Source organism: Misgurnus anguillicaudatus, chromosome 12 (genome assembly GCF_027580225.2).
Source record: "Misgurnus anguillicaudatus chromosome 12, ASM2758022v2, whole genome shotgun sequence".
NCBI classification, from domain to species: Eukaryota; Metazoa; Chordata; class Actinopteri; order Cypriniformes; family Cobitidae; genus Misgurnus; species Misgurnus anguillicaudatus.
Window position 1 is genome coordinate 40,916,275 of NC_073348.2, and position 15,944 is coordinate 40,932,218.

The 15,944-nt window shown below is 38.1% G+C and overlaps 1 protein-coding gene across 4 annotated transcripts in view; it reads right to left on the reverse strand.

Moving 5' to 3' along the window:
- Window positions 1-534: 534 nt before the first annotated feature.
- Window positions 535-15,944, reverse strand: part of LOC129446386 (WD repeat-containing protein 70) — a 57,535-nt gene continuing 42,125 nt past the window's right edge. For all 4 annotated transcript variants that reach the window (XM_055207367.2, XM_073874629.1, XM_055207366.2 and 1 more), the window contains exons 13-18: window positions 15,696-15,834; window positions 10,381-10,481; window positions 10,097-10,176; window positions 7,683-7,799; window positions 6,699-6,861; window positions 535-902 (exon numbers count right to left, since the gene is read on the reverse strand). In XM_055207367.2, coding sequence (XP_055063342.2) covers window positions 812-902; window positions 6,699-6,861; window positions 7,683-7,799; window positions 10,097-10,176; window positions 10,381-10,481; window positions 15,696-15,834 — 691 coding nt within the window. In that variant the 3' untranslated portion in view covers window positions 535-811. The remainder of the gene's footprint in view (window positions 903-6,698; window positions 6,862-7,682; window positions 7,800-10,096; window positions 10,177-10,380; window positions 10,482-15,695; window positions 15,835-15,944) is intronic.

Genomic DNA, 15,944 nt, shown 5'->3' on the forward strand with positions numbered 1-15,944 from the left:
TGTGTTTGTTGTAGTCCAAGAAAAAAGGTTTACATTTTAAAAGGTTCTGCGTCATGCAACAGCTTGGACCATTTTTTTCTGACTGTGTAGAAAGGAGCAGCACATCAAATTAAGATTGCATTTAAACATTTTCTTTTGATATTTACACTACAAAGATGTTAAAATAATCATTATTGGTATACACTTCTGTGACACTGTTAACATACTACATAACATTTAATTTGACTGAATATTACACTCAGTTTTCATTTTTATTGTTACCCTAATAATGCATTCATGTTTGATGCCTAACTTCATTTTTCCAAATAAACTATTTTAAATTCAAACAATATCTGGAGGACCCTTGGTAAGACCACCACAGACTACCTGCTGTGGTGACCAATAAAATAAAATAAAAATCACTGTATTACAGTACATAAACAGCATTTAGATAAGAACTGTGATCCATATGTGTTTGTCAGATGTAATAAGACCCTTTAATCTTAAAAATTAACCATGAGGAAAATGAACGAGTTTCAAGAAAATACATCAAGATTCTCAGTGTGTTTGCCATGATAAACTCTGGCCAAACATTGTGTTTATTTTTTATAAAAAAGGCAAAAATACAACTTGATAATAAGAGAAATGACAATAATAAATCTACAGTCTGCTCATACAGAACACTGAAACTCTTACTCAATATTTCATGATCTCCTGCTTATACCCAGACTTATAAATGTCCTTATTCACACACAAACAACTAATGTAAGACTGAAAGACTGAGAGATTATTTGTGGAAATTAAAGCTCTCAAACCAGAAGAATAAATCTCCTCAAATCTTGCGTTTCTTCCATTCTGGCTGATCTTTGTCGGCCTCATCTTCCTCTTCTTCCTCCTCAGCAAACAACGGCTCTGGCTGCGTCCTGTCCAGAGAAAAAACAATCCCATCATTCCTAGTGTCTCAGTCCACATGGGCCATTATAGCATGTGTACCATACAGAAATGAGAAATATAAGAGAGAGAGAGAGAGATGTGGGGTGAGGAGTGATTGACAGTGCAGGGATTAATCTATTTCCCTACTTTCATTTGAACACTGTACTCGATGATTAAAATACAACATCTGCTGTGTGTTCAGTCATAAAAGGCTACACACACACACACGCACAAACACGCAAACACGTGCATACACACACGCATCCACACAACCTTGAGTTTTTTTTATAGTTGAAACAGTGAAAACACAATAAAATATTTAAATGAGAATTGTTTTACATAACTGATGGTACAGTAATGTTAACTCTCTATAGAAACAACTGTAACACTGTATTAGCCAATCAGCATCAAAGCTGTCGTCTAATAAAAACTCTTAATCTTCTGTCTCGCAGTAAACACTTCTAAAGAGACTTCATCTTATGACAAATCACTTTACTGATGCTTTTCTAAGTCAATTCCATCTTCTTAATGCCTAAATGTAAATGTCTACATGTACTAGAAACATCGACACAATCATCAGACACAAACTGAGATCTTCATCTGCATGCACAAACCATCTTCTCGTGTATGTGTGTGTGTGTGTGTGTGTGTGTGTGTGTGGACACGACACCTGAAGACAGCAATTAGAGCAACACAAGAGAAGTGAGCATGAGATGATGAGGATGATTTGTGTTTCAGACGTCTCATTAGTGTCACATGTGTTGTAATTGAGCTCAAGTCTCTTCTAATGATGTGGATTCAGTTACAAACCACAAACACAACAACATTTTCATTAATACAGTGCCAAACTAGATGAGGATCACATCACATCTTATGATAAATCACTGTAGAAAAACAAAAAATTCATAGGGGTTCACATACTTTTTCTTACCACTGTAAAACCTAAATGTTATCTTATTCAAAAACTACATTCACCATCATTGCTTGCCAGAATATTCATTATTCATTATTTATGCATTATATATTTCATTCATTTTACTACTACAACTGTTAAAAGTTAACACTTAAAAATAACTTTAATAGGTAACACCTAAAAAATTTACTTCAGCTTTTTCATGTAAAGTGTATCTGTGTTACAAATGGAAGGTTGATAAAACTTTTCCCTTTTTTCAGTGTAATAACTATAAATAAGTAAACATATAAAAGAAAACTAAACTAAATTACTTAAAAAATAGAAATACATAGAAAAAAACTTTCAACTGTAAAAAATCATTTTGCACTTACATTTTTAAGTATAATCAACTCAACAATTAATAACAAGTCATTTCAACTTTCGTCTTTTATCTTTACTAGTTAAAATAACTTATAAGAACACATTTGAGGCTAACTCAACTTTATTTTATAAGATAGAGCAACTTACCACTAGTAAGGATTAAAAATGAAGGTTAAAATCCAAGTTGATTCTATTTAAGTGCAAACCATTTTTTACAGTGCAACATTGATATTGAAATGAGAAAGATGCAGCGCTGCCTGATCTTCAGACAAAGCTCACATTTATCATTCCTGTCCAATTCAATCACAGGATTTAATATGAGAAAGCTTTGATCTCATAATGAACAGGTTCAGTTTGATTCAGCTGAACAGACACAAAACAGATTCGTGTCTCTAGATAAACATCCAGATGATACACAGAAGTATAAGATCTCAGTACTGTACTGTACCGTATATACGACTGTAACGTAAATACAAACCCATGACAGATGCATCTGCTTAAAGTCTGTGAAGTCACTTTCTCTTTTACTGCTTCTAAACACAACATAAAACTGGGATTTCCTTATCCATTAAAATTCCGTACACTTTTCATGGAATCCCTCCTCGCATGACAGCTCGTGTAAACGGGAGGTCTTATTTTAGTATTTTGTCAAAACGCAGGAATAGGGAATAGCCGGGATTAGTTTCACATAGAGAGAAATTTTTATCTGATCTTCTCAGTCATTTTAGTCCCTTCCAAATGCTCCATGTCCGTAAAGATTACACCGACTTTTACCTTCTGTAAAAATAACCTCAGCTAAAACTTATCCTGTGCGATTAGACCAGCTGTAAATAAATATTTCCTCATTTCCTGTCGTTTTGCACATTTTTTTAAATATGAAAGCACATGAAGAAGGATTCACTTGCGTTTTAGGTGAAGGAACAAGTCAGTAGTCGAGTCTCTCTTTCAGTTTATCCCAGTCCTCAAAATCTTTAGCTACTTTTGGACATTTACTTACAATAATTAGATAAATGTGTTTCCATGTGTGGTTATGCCAACCCAATCTCAAGGCAAGTCATGGTATAGTCACAAAATATTTGATTTATTGGTTCATGGACACAATTTTCAGTTTTTTTTGTGCCATTTAGCACTAATTACTTTTTTATATTAAATCGCTTGAGGTTAGAACCTTCTTTTGATACATGTCGGACATCCAAACCCTAACCCCAACCCAAAGCAAAAATAGTTTAAAAATTGGGGGGGGGGGAACGTGTAGACACAAATACATCCTAACCCAAACCCCCAAGTCTAACCCCAGTGAGGTGACGGGGCTGCATAATCGAGTTACCCCTCCCACTTCTGAATGTTTTACTGAGATTTCTAATCTACTGCGAACTTGGCCCTCAATATTACAGATGTCCTGTGTTAAAGTTGAATTACTCCATGTACCCAGTAAAACTAATCTCATCCGAATAGCGCTTTAGACACAGACAGACATTTCTGCATGACAGACTTTTAAAGAGGACATTTTACAAGATTTTTAAGGTGTAAAATAAATCTTTGGTGTCCCCAGAGTGCATATGTGAAGTTTTAGCTCAAAATACCCCACAGATCATTTATATAATTGACACTTAGGTGTAGGTGTGAGCAAAAATGTGCTGTTTTGGGGTGTGTCCTTTAAAATGCAAATGAGGTGATTTCTGCACTAAATGCCAGGGCCGGTTGCATAAAGCACCTTAAGTGTAATTTTCCCTTAAGTTCACCCTTATGTTTCCCTTAAACTTTATAGTGTTGCATCTCCATGGCAACAATAGTATTTTATAACAACAAACCTGTGTCGCTGTCATGAAACACTTAACGATTACCTTTACCTAAGAGAACCGTTTAAGGGATTATATGCAAAATCCTTTAATTATTATCTTACAGTAGTTAAGGGAAATTTACCTCTTAAGTGTCATACTTAAGGGAAAAACTTAACTCTTTCCCCGCCATTGACGAGATATCTCGTCAATTAAGAGAAAACGCTTCCCCGCCAATGACGAGATTTTCCGTCTTTCCGCAATACCGCTTTTATCCACCACTTCCGCAACTTATACAACCCGGAAGTATTGCCCTCTGACAACATTAGGACTTCCACGACATGTACACTTACGCATCATTTTAAAAAATATAGCAATACCAAAATACAAACAATGTAGAATAGGTTGAATACAGTGTGTGTCTCCCTCAAACTGTAAACGAAGCTCGGGTGCACCAGATAACACGTCAGCAACGTCCCGGCAGTGTGCTGAACGCAGATTTACAACAGACCCGGAAGAGATGACAATGTTGAACAAAGTTATAATTTTTGTTATTTTTGGACCAAAATGTACTTTCAATGCTTCAACACATTCTAACTGACCCACTGATGTCACACGGACTACTTTTGATGTTTTTATTACCTTTCTGAACATGGAAAGTAAACCATACATAGATTTTCAATGGAGGGTCAGAACTAAAACATCTTAAACTGTGTTCTGAAGATAAACGGAGGTCTTATGGGTTTGGAACGACATGAGGGTGAGTCATTAATGACATCATTTTCATTTTTGGATGACCTAACCCATTAATGGTAATGATGATGAAGTTTTATGTTTGTGCTACAACACTTTCAACCCCTGTAGCAGCAGTGCTATGTGAAAAAAAAGATTAACGTACAGCTCTGTGTTTAGTGAATGTGAGTTCACAAAGGTGTCCTGCAGATAAACACAGGTGGAAATCTACAATAACCTGTCACAATATCTTCTCTTCATTTTTAACACTACAGATCGGTTTTAAACTGTGTGATCTGATGTCTACACAGACAAAAACAGCATCATGAGAGATATTGTATGTTATATACATAGATGGCTCACTAGATTAATAAAGAAGAAATATCTGCCGTTTTATCATTTAAGATGAACATTTGTGTTTGCTAGGTTTTTTTAAAAATATAACAACTGTCATAACATTTTATTAAGTAACGCAATTTTTGTTTTAAAATTTTGCCTGAAGTGTCCAAACACTTTGTGCGCCATATATTTAGAGAGTAAAATGAAAACTGAACAGTATGTCCTGTAATGTGAGGTCTTGTGTTTAAACATTCATGTCTCTGTTAGTGGAGGTGTGATACACACATGTAACTTATACTGCAAACACACACACCTGTCTCTGTCATCACAAGACTCTGGTTTCTGTCTGATGTGTTACCTGTGCACCTGCCAGCTGGCCAGAGGAACTTTCCATACGACCCAATCAATTCAATACAGAAAATATCAATGAAACCGCTCCCTCGTTCACTCATTCACTATTCCGAAGATAGCAAATGACATTTAAGTCCACTATATGTGGAAGAAGTGAATGAAAATGAGTGAGCGATTTTGGACAATGACGTAAATACCATGATTTAGCAGAGATTCGTCATAAACACTTACATCTGTGTGGCTTTATGGATTGTACTGTAAAATGTTTAAGTTTACTTTCTGACTGTACGTTTACAACAAATGCAAATAAATCAAGCTATTCAAGCGTAGTTGGACACTTTAACATTTTGAGTTAACTCGATTTATTCGCATGTGAAATTCAGATGTGAATATGCTTAATTTGCGGACTTTAGCAAGTCTCAATATTTTGTTACAACTTACCAGATTATTCGACCTCCTCACTTACTTTCTTTAAAGCAAAATCCTTTTTATTCTTGTTTCTATATAAGTACGAAGATGTGTCCTTCATTGCTGTTTCGTATTTCTGCCTCCACTCGCTACGTCGTAATTACGTCACTACTGGAGCAAGCTCCTGATTGGTTAAACTTCAGATTTTTCAACTCACGTGTTATGTGCGTCAAACGCCCAAATGCCGTCATTTACGCAAATCATATCATTCGCACGAATCGCATCGCAGGATGTCTATCGCGTCTTTGCATTGACTTAACGTGGAAATCATTGATGCTTAACGCTTCATTCGCGTCTGGTGTGAACGCACCATTACTGTTCGTCACATTTGTCATGTTTTTTGTGTTAGTTGATAATAAAGAGAACAAATCAACTGCTTGTCATATTTATTTATTTACTATTATGTTTATTTATTATATTAAATAAAATATGTATTATATTTTAAATAAAAGGTATCGCAAATTATTTTTAATTTCTTTATTTTTGAAAAAGTAAAAAATACCTGACAACAAGAACTAACAAAAGTATATAAACATACATTTGTGTTGTTCACTGTCAGCTGATTCCAATTACGCGTTCGTCTCCTGTTGTATCATGGGAAATATTGAGCGATCGAATGTACCAGTCAAAGTGTAAGTCAGAGTGCATTGTGGGTAAAAAGTAGTGAACAAATGTAGGGAATGAAGTTGTTCACTTAGTTTTCGGACAACACTGAAAATATAGTGCACTATAGAGCATATAGGGAGTGGTTTCGGGGACAGCCTCAATCTGTGCATGAATTATGTCTATGAAGTAGATGTAGAGTCGGATCATGTGTTTGTTCTAGTCTCATTCAGTCTACTTACGCTTCATAAGCCGGTGCGATCCAGTAAGGGTTTTCAGCAGCTTCTCTGGCGTGACGCAGGATGGCTTCTCGGGGGTTGCTGTCGTCGGTTTTGTCCAGCGCGATGTTTTTCACAATGAAAGAGGACAACGTGCCACCGTGAGCAGCAACGCGACCACCCCTACCTGCTCCAAAACAAAACAAAACATCAGCAAACACAGAACGGCACAGCACTGCTATAAACACAAACCACAACATTCCCAGAACGCCCGGGAAAAACTTACAAATCTTTGGAAAACATGGGCCTCCCTCGCTTACACATACACACATGAAAAATGTTAACAAAACATCCTCCGGCGTGCAGGAACAGTATATTTATGTTAGATTTAAACACACAGAGATGATAAAAGATGACGAGCTGTGGTGAGTAAATCTTTAATGACTGAAGGCTTCGGTGTGATTCGGTTAAAGACGTTGAGAAATCCAGATGATCACTTTTGCTTCTCAGTCAGGTTTATAATGTAATCGTATGGTGTGTTTACTCAAAGCCCTGCTGTAGTCTGGGATAGAGAGAGAGAGATCATAGAGATCCTGAGGGCAGGTATAGATATAATCAACATACACAGATAACAACAGCCAGGTGTGTGGGACTGCCAATGTGCTTATGACCTTAGAACGAATAAATGGATTAAATGAATTACAAAATATATAAATAGAAAACCAATCCTCTCAAACCCGTTAGATTTTTAATCGGTTTGGCTCTTTATATTCTGATTGAGGTGTTTACATTGAGCATTTTCATTCTGGTTGAACATTTAAACCGATTGTCCATGTAAATGCAGCTATTGTAAGAAACGATTGAAATGAATGAGACCAAACTGGTAGTTTTTTATGTTCATTTAACGTTATGTAATAATTTAGCTACCATTGCAACTAGACCTTAATAAAGTCATGTGATATCAATCTGAAGTGCGTTCTTATGAGTGTGAGGTGTACAGTACATCACCTGGTCCGGAGACGGGTGGTTCTGGTTTGTGACTCTTGACGGGGTCCAGACGGTCTTTCTCTAACTGTTTCCTGGTGCTGCGCTGTCGGGCCTCGCGGAACATGGGCAAAGCATGAGCTGTTAACAGACACACAAACACAATACTCACTACTACACTCAACATCACACAACATCATAGCAACCACTAAGCCTTCGAACACGTTTGTATTTACTTTTGATTAAGCTGCACACATTTCGGTTTGTCTAACACAAAACCAAAATAAATGTTGGAATAGGGTCAATGTGTGTGTGTGTTTTACTCCAGGCACACAGGAGATAGGAAAGATGAAGTGTTTTTCCATTCACGAGTTCTGTTGTCACTGTGTTAACTTCACTTGTGCACGCTACATTAAGCAAAAAGGTTAACGGTGACATTCTGCCCTTTTTTTTCTCAATGGAGCATCATTCCGAGTCCTGCCACCTCATGTTTTCCATCGCTATCTGTGAGATACGTCACTCAACGAGCAGAGAGCCGGACCAATCGTCTCAGCAGCGTGAGTCACGTGACGAATGCTAATCAGCACTCGCGTTACGGTGGACGGCTCCTAATGGGAGAGCTGTGTCGTGGGTCTTTAAGTGCATTTGAATCTGGGGTTTACCAGAGTACAGCGGGCGATCACGCGCTCGGGTCAGGTGTGGACAGCTCTGCCGTGACTGGCGCTCTCATGGCAGAAGCGTGGATGATAGAGTGACACACGCTAATGGCATCGTGCCCCGCGGGTGATCGGCAGCAATCCGATGGAAAGCACTTACAGTCTGGTTAATGGGTCTGTGACAACCCTTAATGCAGGATGGCACTGCTCGGGGCAGAAAAGGGCAAAATTATCAGACATGATGTCTTGGGCTCTTATCACACAGGGCTGTGTGCGCATGTGCCTAAAGCTTTATTGGCAGGGCATTCCACTACCAATGCAAAGGTAATGGGCTCAATTCCCATGCAACAAACATACTGATAAATTAAAAAACATACTTAAAATATAGATCTTCAACACACTGTAGGTCGCCTTATATAAAAGTGTCTGCCAATTATATTAATGTAAATGAATTAATGCATGTGTGTGCGTGCAGTAATTATAGTTCGGGATTTTAAATGTTAACTAAATGTGGCATTTAGCAGATGCTTTTATCCAAAGTGATTAAAGCACATTTTATCATGTGCATACCAAGGTAGAGTGAGTGTTGAATGTTTGTAACTGCGCTGACTGCATGTGACAGCACTGACCGCAAGTAACAGCGTTGACCAACCACATGTAATAGCATTAACCGTATGTAACAGCGCTGACCACATGTTACAGCGTTTACAGCGTATGTAACAGCGCATGTAACAGCACATGTAACAGAGTTGACTGTATGTGACAGTGCTGACCTAGGTAACAGTGCTGACCATATGTAACAGTGTTGACCCTATGTAACAGAGTTAACCGTATGTAACAGCGTATGTAACTGTGTATGTAACAACGGCATTAACAGCGTATGTTACAGAGTTGACCGTGTGTGACAGTGCTGACCGTATGTAACAGTGCTGACTATATGTAAGAGCATTGACCGTATGTAACAGCGCTGACCACATGTTACAGCGTATGTAACAGCATATGTAACAGAGTTGACTGTATGTGACAGTGCTGACCTAGGTAACAGTGCTGACCATATGTAACAGTGTTGACCCTATGTTACAGCGTTAACCGTATGTAACAGCGTATGTAACAACGGCGTTAACAGCGTATGTAACAGAGTTGACCGTGTGTGACAGTGCTGACCGTATGTAACAGTGCTGACTATATGTAACAGCACTGACCGTATGTAACAGCGTTGACAGCTTTGACCGTGTTTAACATAGTTGACCGTATGTAACATCATTGACCGTATGTAACATCATTGACTGTAAGTAAATGCGTTGACCGTATGTAACAGCGTTGACCGTATGTAACAGCGTTGACCGTATGTAACAGCATTGACAGTATGTAACAGCATTGACAGTATGTAACAGCGTTGACAGTATGTAACAGCGTTGACAGTATGTAACAGCGTTGACAGTATGTAACAGCGTTGACAGTATGTAACAGCGTTGACAGTGTGTAACAGTGCTGACCATATGCAGCAGTATTGGACCATATGTAACAGCGTTGACCGTATGTAACAGCGTTGACCGTATGTAACATAGTTGACTGTATGTGTAATGTCGACTGTATGTAACAGCGTTGACCGTATGTAACAGCGTTAACCGTATGTATAGTGTTGACCTTATGTAACAGAACTGGCAGTCATGCACAGAGACTCTGTACCTGCAATTAAAAAATCACCCACATATATGCAAGTATACAGCTATGCATATATTTATGTATTTTATATGTTGAGTATATATATTTTGTACTCACGGGTAATGATGTAATCCTGCGTCAGCGTCTCTGCGTGTTTGTCCTTCATCTTACTCTTCACCACACATAACTTTGCACCCCTGAAGATCAAATACATGCACAATTGAGATTTGAGCTTCTAAAAGCATCACCGAGTCGTTTAGTTGTTTCCACCATGTCAGAAGTAAATGTTATCAAGTGGCCTGTTAATCAAGTTATGTGTGACAACAGTGAGTTACTGAACAAATACATGTATGGATTGAGGTGTTTAAGTGTAAGGACAGTTTGTGAAGGGCTGCGTGTACCTCTGACTCTTCACTGGGTCATAATAGACTTTGGCCAGACCGTTCCCTGTTCCAACCATGATCTGATTTAACTTGGGATGCCAAAGACAGCGAACGACACTCTGAAATAACACCAGACGAGAGGACGCAGACAGTGAGACAGAGTCAGGAATAATGATTTAAATCAACATTAACCAACTGCAGAGAGAAAAACACAGAGTCAGAATAAAAACAAGCCTGTGTGAGACTCTGATATCTCTGATGCGTGTGTGTGTGTGTGTATTGCTGAGAAGAGGTGAGAGAATGAAGCGATGTTCTCACTGCTCTACACTTGACTATATTTGGCTCTTGACTTGAGGTCTGGATCACAAAGACTCAATGCGACAAATGGGCCGCTGCCAGGGATGAATGTATCTGTGTGTGTGTGTGTGGGTTTGTGCTGGAATAATACACAGGGAAAAATATCTGAGACTATGAATGTCGGTGATGTTTCACACTCAAAACTGTACAGCATTGAAGAAACTGTTCAGTATTCTGGCATTATTTACTAACCCAAATTTATATTAGTTGTCTACTTGCATGCAAATGCTAAATAAAAACAAAAATAATGAATTCCTGAGATGGAAACATGTTTATTATACACAGCAAGTAGTATACCATCATAGCCACAAAAGTAATCTGGCCTGATTTTAACCAGACAGATCTTGGTGTCTATGAAGTGTACATACTGTAGTCCTGAACACAGATTGGTAAAAAAAACTACGAATGCGTGCAGGGGGAACAAAAGCTGCTTAGCCTCCAGCTGTTCAGCGTTTCCAAACCCTGAGCTCCGTCTCTACCCGCAATCCACCAGCCGGACTCAGTAAAGTCTGCCTGACCTAGAATACGGCTTTACGCGGTCTGATCGTAGATGAGGTGTCTCAATGAGTTCAGTCCTTATTAACTTAACTGGATGTTGGTAAGTTAATCCATCTCTGTGGGCATGTGGTGGAGTAATTGATTATTTAGAAAGACATGGAATCTGTTCTTTGGCACAATGCATGTAATCCCTCAGCAGGACACTAGATTACCCTGATGATATGTGTGTAAGCAAAATTCTGTGAATTTTGGAAACTTTCCATGGAAATTACACAGGAATATAAGGGAATTGTGGCACACGGATGAAGACGAGTCTGACGTCGAGGAAGCTAATGTTGGCATGTGATGCAGTTTGTGAAATCAGAAATTTGTACAAATAATTTCTTTTAATTCCTTAAGAGAATTTAAAATGTAGTCAAAAACAAATAAAAATGCAGCAGAAATCCGTTTCGGCCCTGACTCGGACTCTACGGACGCTGTAAATAGCAGTGATATACCGGCCCCAACATGAATCTGTGACTCTCTCTGTAATCCTGTTTACCTCCAGAGACTTAAATCACGGGACAGAACGTGAGATTGTTTGCTTCTGTGAAATAAACACCGCTCTTCACATGCAAGTATTTGTTTGGAGCTTAAATGTTTATGCTACAACAGTAATGTTCTTGCCGTGCATGAGCCTGATTCTTTCTACTGCATTTACTGTGGTTGGGCCAAAGTTTAAAGAGACATTTTGGCATCTTTTACAATATTCGATATTTCCTAAACAAAGCAAGCTGTCGACTGACAGGAGGTTCAGCCAGACTAAAGGCGTGCAGCAGAGAAAGACCCAGAGCGATCCAACATCATCATCGGACGCTTTTAACTACACATACAGCGCAAGATAATGCTGTCAATCAGACATTAGGACGAGAGATAGAGACACGGTTCCCAGTCTTTCCCTGACTTTCACTGACTAAACAGCTGAATTTCCATGAACTGTCTGTGATGCCGTGAGCCTGATAAAATGAGAGTTTTGTTTGGACTGCACAACAGTATTGTGGGTAAAAAAGACACCTGGGTTACGTCTGAATGCTTTTAGCTCAAAGTTCCGACTGGATTGTTTATATTTCCAGAATGAAGGTTATCCCGGTCTGTGCATGACCTGAAGTCTACAAAGACTTTAGCTTCATAATATTCTCAAAGACATTTATAAGGACATTTTAGTCATCACTAAAGTCAAAAAGGACTAGTGCTGTTTTAGCTTTGGGTATCAAACAATGTCAACTCGTATGATCCGACAAGAATCCTAAAGGCAGCAAACGTCTCACCTGGTTTCTGCACCTTATGTGAGGGCAATGAAGTTAAGCCACCCCTGCAGTATTTACTTTTCCTAGCCTGGATTCACGTCCACCTACCGGCACGGAGCGCGACCCCGCCGCAGGGTTACGTCTAATGTTTACGCTGACATGATTGGTAGCTCTTGGTTTCACAGGACGGCCTGGTGCAAGACTTCATAAAGACAGCACTTAAATTCTTCAAGCGTCTTACAGAGAGATGTGCTGGATAAACACAGTAAATAGCCGCTCGGCAGGTCGCCGGAGTGCACGCTACCTATAAATAAATTCGGTCCGAAGATATTTACACCAAACCAGAACACTAACAACCCTTTACTAAAATTCAGAAACGGTCCATCATCACTTTTCCATACCAGGGGCGCACAATATATAGCGCAATACCAGAGATGTGCATGTCGCAATATTTAAATAAATTAATACTTTTAAAGAGACTGGCACACAGATGTTAACCATTGCGTGTGTTCTGCCGTGTAGAAGATGATCAACGTTTAGAAAGGATGTGAAACATGTTTGACAAATAATTTTTAAATATTTCCCAATAACTACACAGCGATTTTACAAACGTTAGGCTTTATCATACAGCAGATCGCACACCACAATATTTAGCAAGTTTTCGCATACCGCATTTCCCTTTAATATTATGATACTGAATCCAATTTATTATCTATCTTCTGTTAAACATGAGATTTTGGTCTCTTTCTATGCAATGAAAATGAAACCAGTAATATCATCTTTCCATGGGAATTAATGGGAATAAACTAGGAATTTTCTGAAGGATTATTGATCAAATAAATAAGTATAAGGATTCTTCAAAATCTGTATTACCTTGTATGCATTTCTGCTTATGACCTAACAAAATGTTTATTTATGTTTGTTTATGATATAGCTGACATAAATTTCCCTATATTTCCAAATAATTTCCATAAATTCCCTTACAATTTACAATATTTCCAAAGTTCCTCAGATTAAGTTCCCATGTAAACTCCGCCCCTTTGCAACCCTACATACAACTCTTTAAAAGTCACAATTAAAATCCTCTGAGGTCATACAGTACTATAATACAAAAGACCGCAACTCAGGTCATTATTTAGTGTCAGTGTCACAAGACATCATTGTCTGAACATCATCATCATCCTCCTCCTTTAATACGTGTCCTCTTTTTGTAGTTTATCTGACATCCTGTTATGTTTAAGATGTGCCAGACCGGGTGAAGGCCATTAACCCTGATGGTGTTATGACTGCACACTGAGCTCTGGGACTGAGGGACAGAAACAGAGAGCCATGAAGAGCTTTCATTTGCACTCAGAAGTACATTCATGGACGACCATAAGAGCTTTCAGCTGTCATTCATCTCATGGGTATCTACATTGAGACGTCGTATTTGAGAAATTCAACACACATTTAAAAAACTCTTGAAAAGCTGATTGTACAGTCAAGGTTGTCGGTAGGATTAATACAATGTTTATTAATAAAAAGTGTTTAAGGATTTTATATGGTTTAGTACCGAGCTCCTAAGGAAACATTGAAGTTAAAAAATCTAAAGTTTAGTTTCATGTGCTCACGCAAAACCTTCATTTGCTGAATTTTTTAAAGTTTAGTTTCGCATACACACGTGAAACTGGATAGATTCGCATGCTTACGCAACCGATTTATGTGCGCATGCGAAACTAAACTGTATTTTATTTTTGCACCCTTAGGGGCTCCATAGTTTAGAGATGAAACGGTATGAAAATTGTACATCACAGTTATAGTGACCAAAATCACCACGGCTATCACAACACTTTTGTTGGCATAAACATGAAATTAACATGAATAATGGCACATTGGAGTCGTGAGATAAATGTTCATCTAGTTCAGATAAAACACAAATCAGATTTTCATATAAACCTGTGCTTACAGCAATCACTGAAGAAACAAACAAAGCTTTAAACTCATCACATCACATCATTTAATGGAAAATGAAGAGGAGAGATGGATCTGTCTAAAGAAATATTAAGTAAACATGTCAGTACAACAACTAGATTTCTCTAAATGTCAACATTTTTTGGATTTATATTCAGTCAGTGAAGCACTGTCATCACAAACACATGAGAGCAGACGTGAATAAATGTGTTTGTTTCTCGATATTGCTTTAATTGGTTGATGCTGGACAGGGGTTTTTGAGTCATGACACTAGCACATTTAAATGTAATTAAAAAAATTGCGTGGTAATACTAACCGTTGGACATTTTTATCACGGTTAACCAATAAACCGGTAATTGTTTCATCTCTAATATGGTTTGAAAATAAAATGAGGAGGATTTATCATCTGCACATTCCTCTGATGCTTTAACTGGCGCTGTCCTGTGAGCAGGACACCTGAGATTACTTCAATATTTTGCATGTAAATTTTAAACTATCACTACTTACTTTCATATTTTAAAAATGTTATCAGTATTTTATTGAATCTCATATCCTCTGTCACATGGATCTACATCAGGAACACCCAAATACAGTTCTGTTTTTGCCATCAGACCCTTCAATTTCCTCAATAAGATAATTTAGTTTTGTCTTAAATTTTTCTTTGAATAAAAATGTCTTTCTAATTTTCTTTAAAGATCTAAACTGCAATCAACAAATGAATGCAGAAACTCAATATTCTCTTCTCTTCCAGAAGATGGTTTGATGTCCTGCCTGTTCACAGTCATCTAACTAACACAAAGTTTGCCAGGTGCTGTAATTCAAGACGGCTCGCTTCCTGGACTTCCTGAACATTTTATTGGAAAATCTTGGTCTTTGTGTGCTCTGTAAGTGCTCAACATTAACAACAACAACAACAACCGTAATGGCAATCCACACACATCTGGCAGCACAGGCCGGTTCTCTGGATTGGTTAACAGATCTCATGACTGGAAAACCGACAAAGCCACTTTATACAAATTCTCTGTCACTTAAGTGGTCCAATACTTAACTACAACTTGTCACATCACATTTTCGTATCTGCACAGATCAGTAGTAAAGACAGAGATCAGGAACTGTTTCTGAATCAGTCTCAGAAGAGATCTTATGTGCAAATGATCAATCTGCTATAAAAACATGAACCCTGTATTGCACACCCTCAATAAAGGGTATAACAAAAACTTTTTGTTTAAGAGGTGAACCTACCGCATTGGTCACGTCAATCTCATAGACTTTGTTAAGTGATTCTCTCTCAAAGAAGAGCAGTTTTCCATTGCCTTCGTCCTTTTTAACCGAGGTGCCCGTTACCAGGAGTTTATCATCAGGGCTAAAACAGCAGTCTGTCCTGTTTAAAAAAAATTAAAACAAATTATTTGTGTTATAAAACAACAACAAGCGACATGAAAGCATATTCTCATGAATAACTGTAATAGCTGTTATGATGCATTATACAAC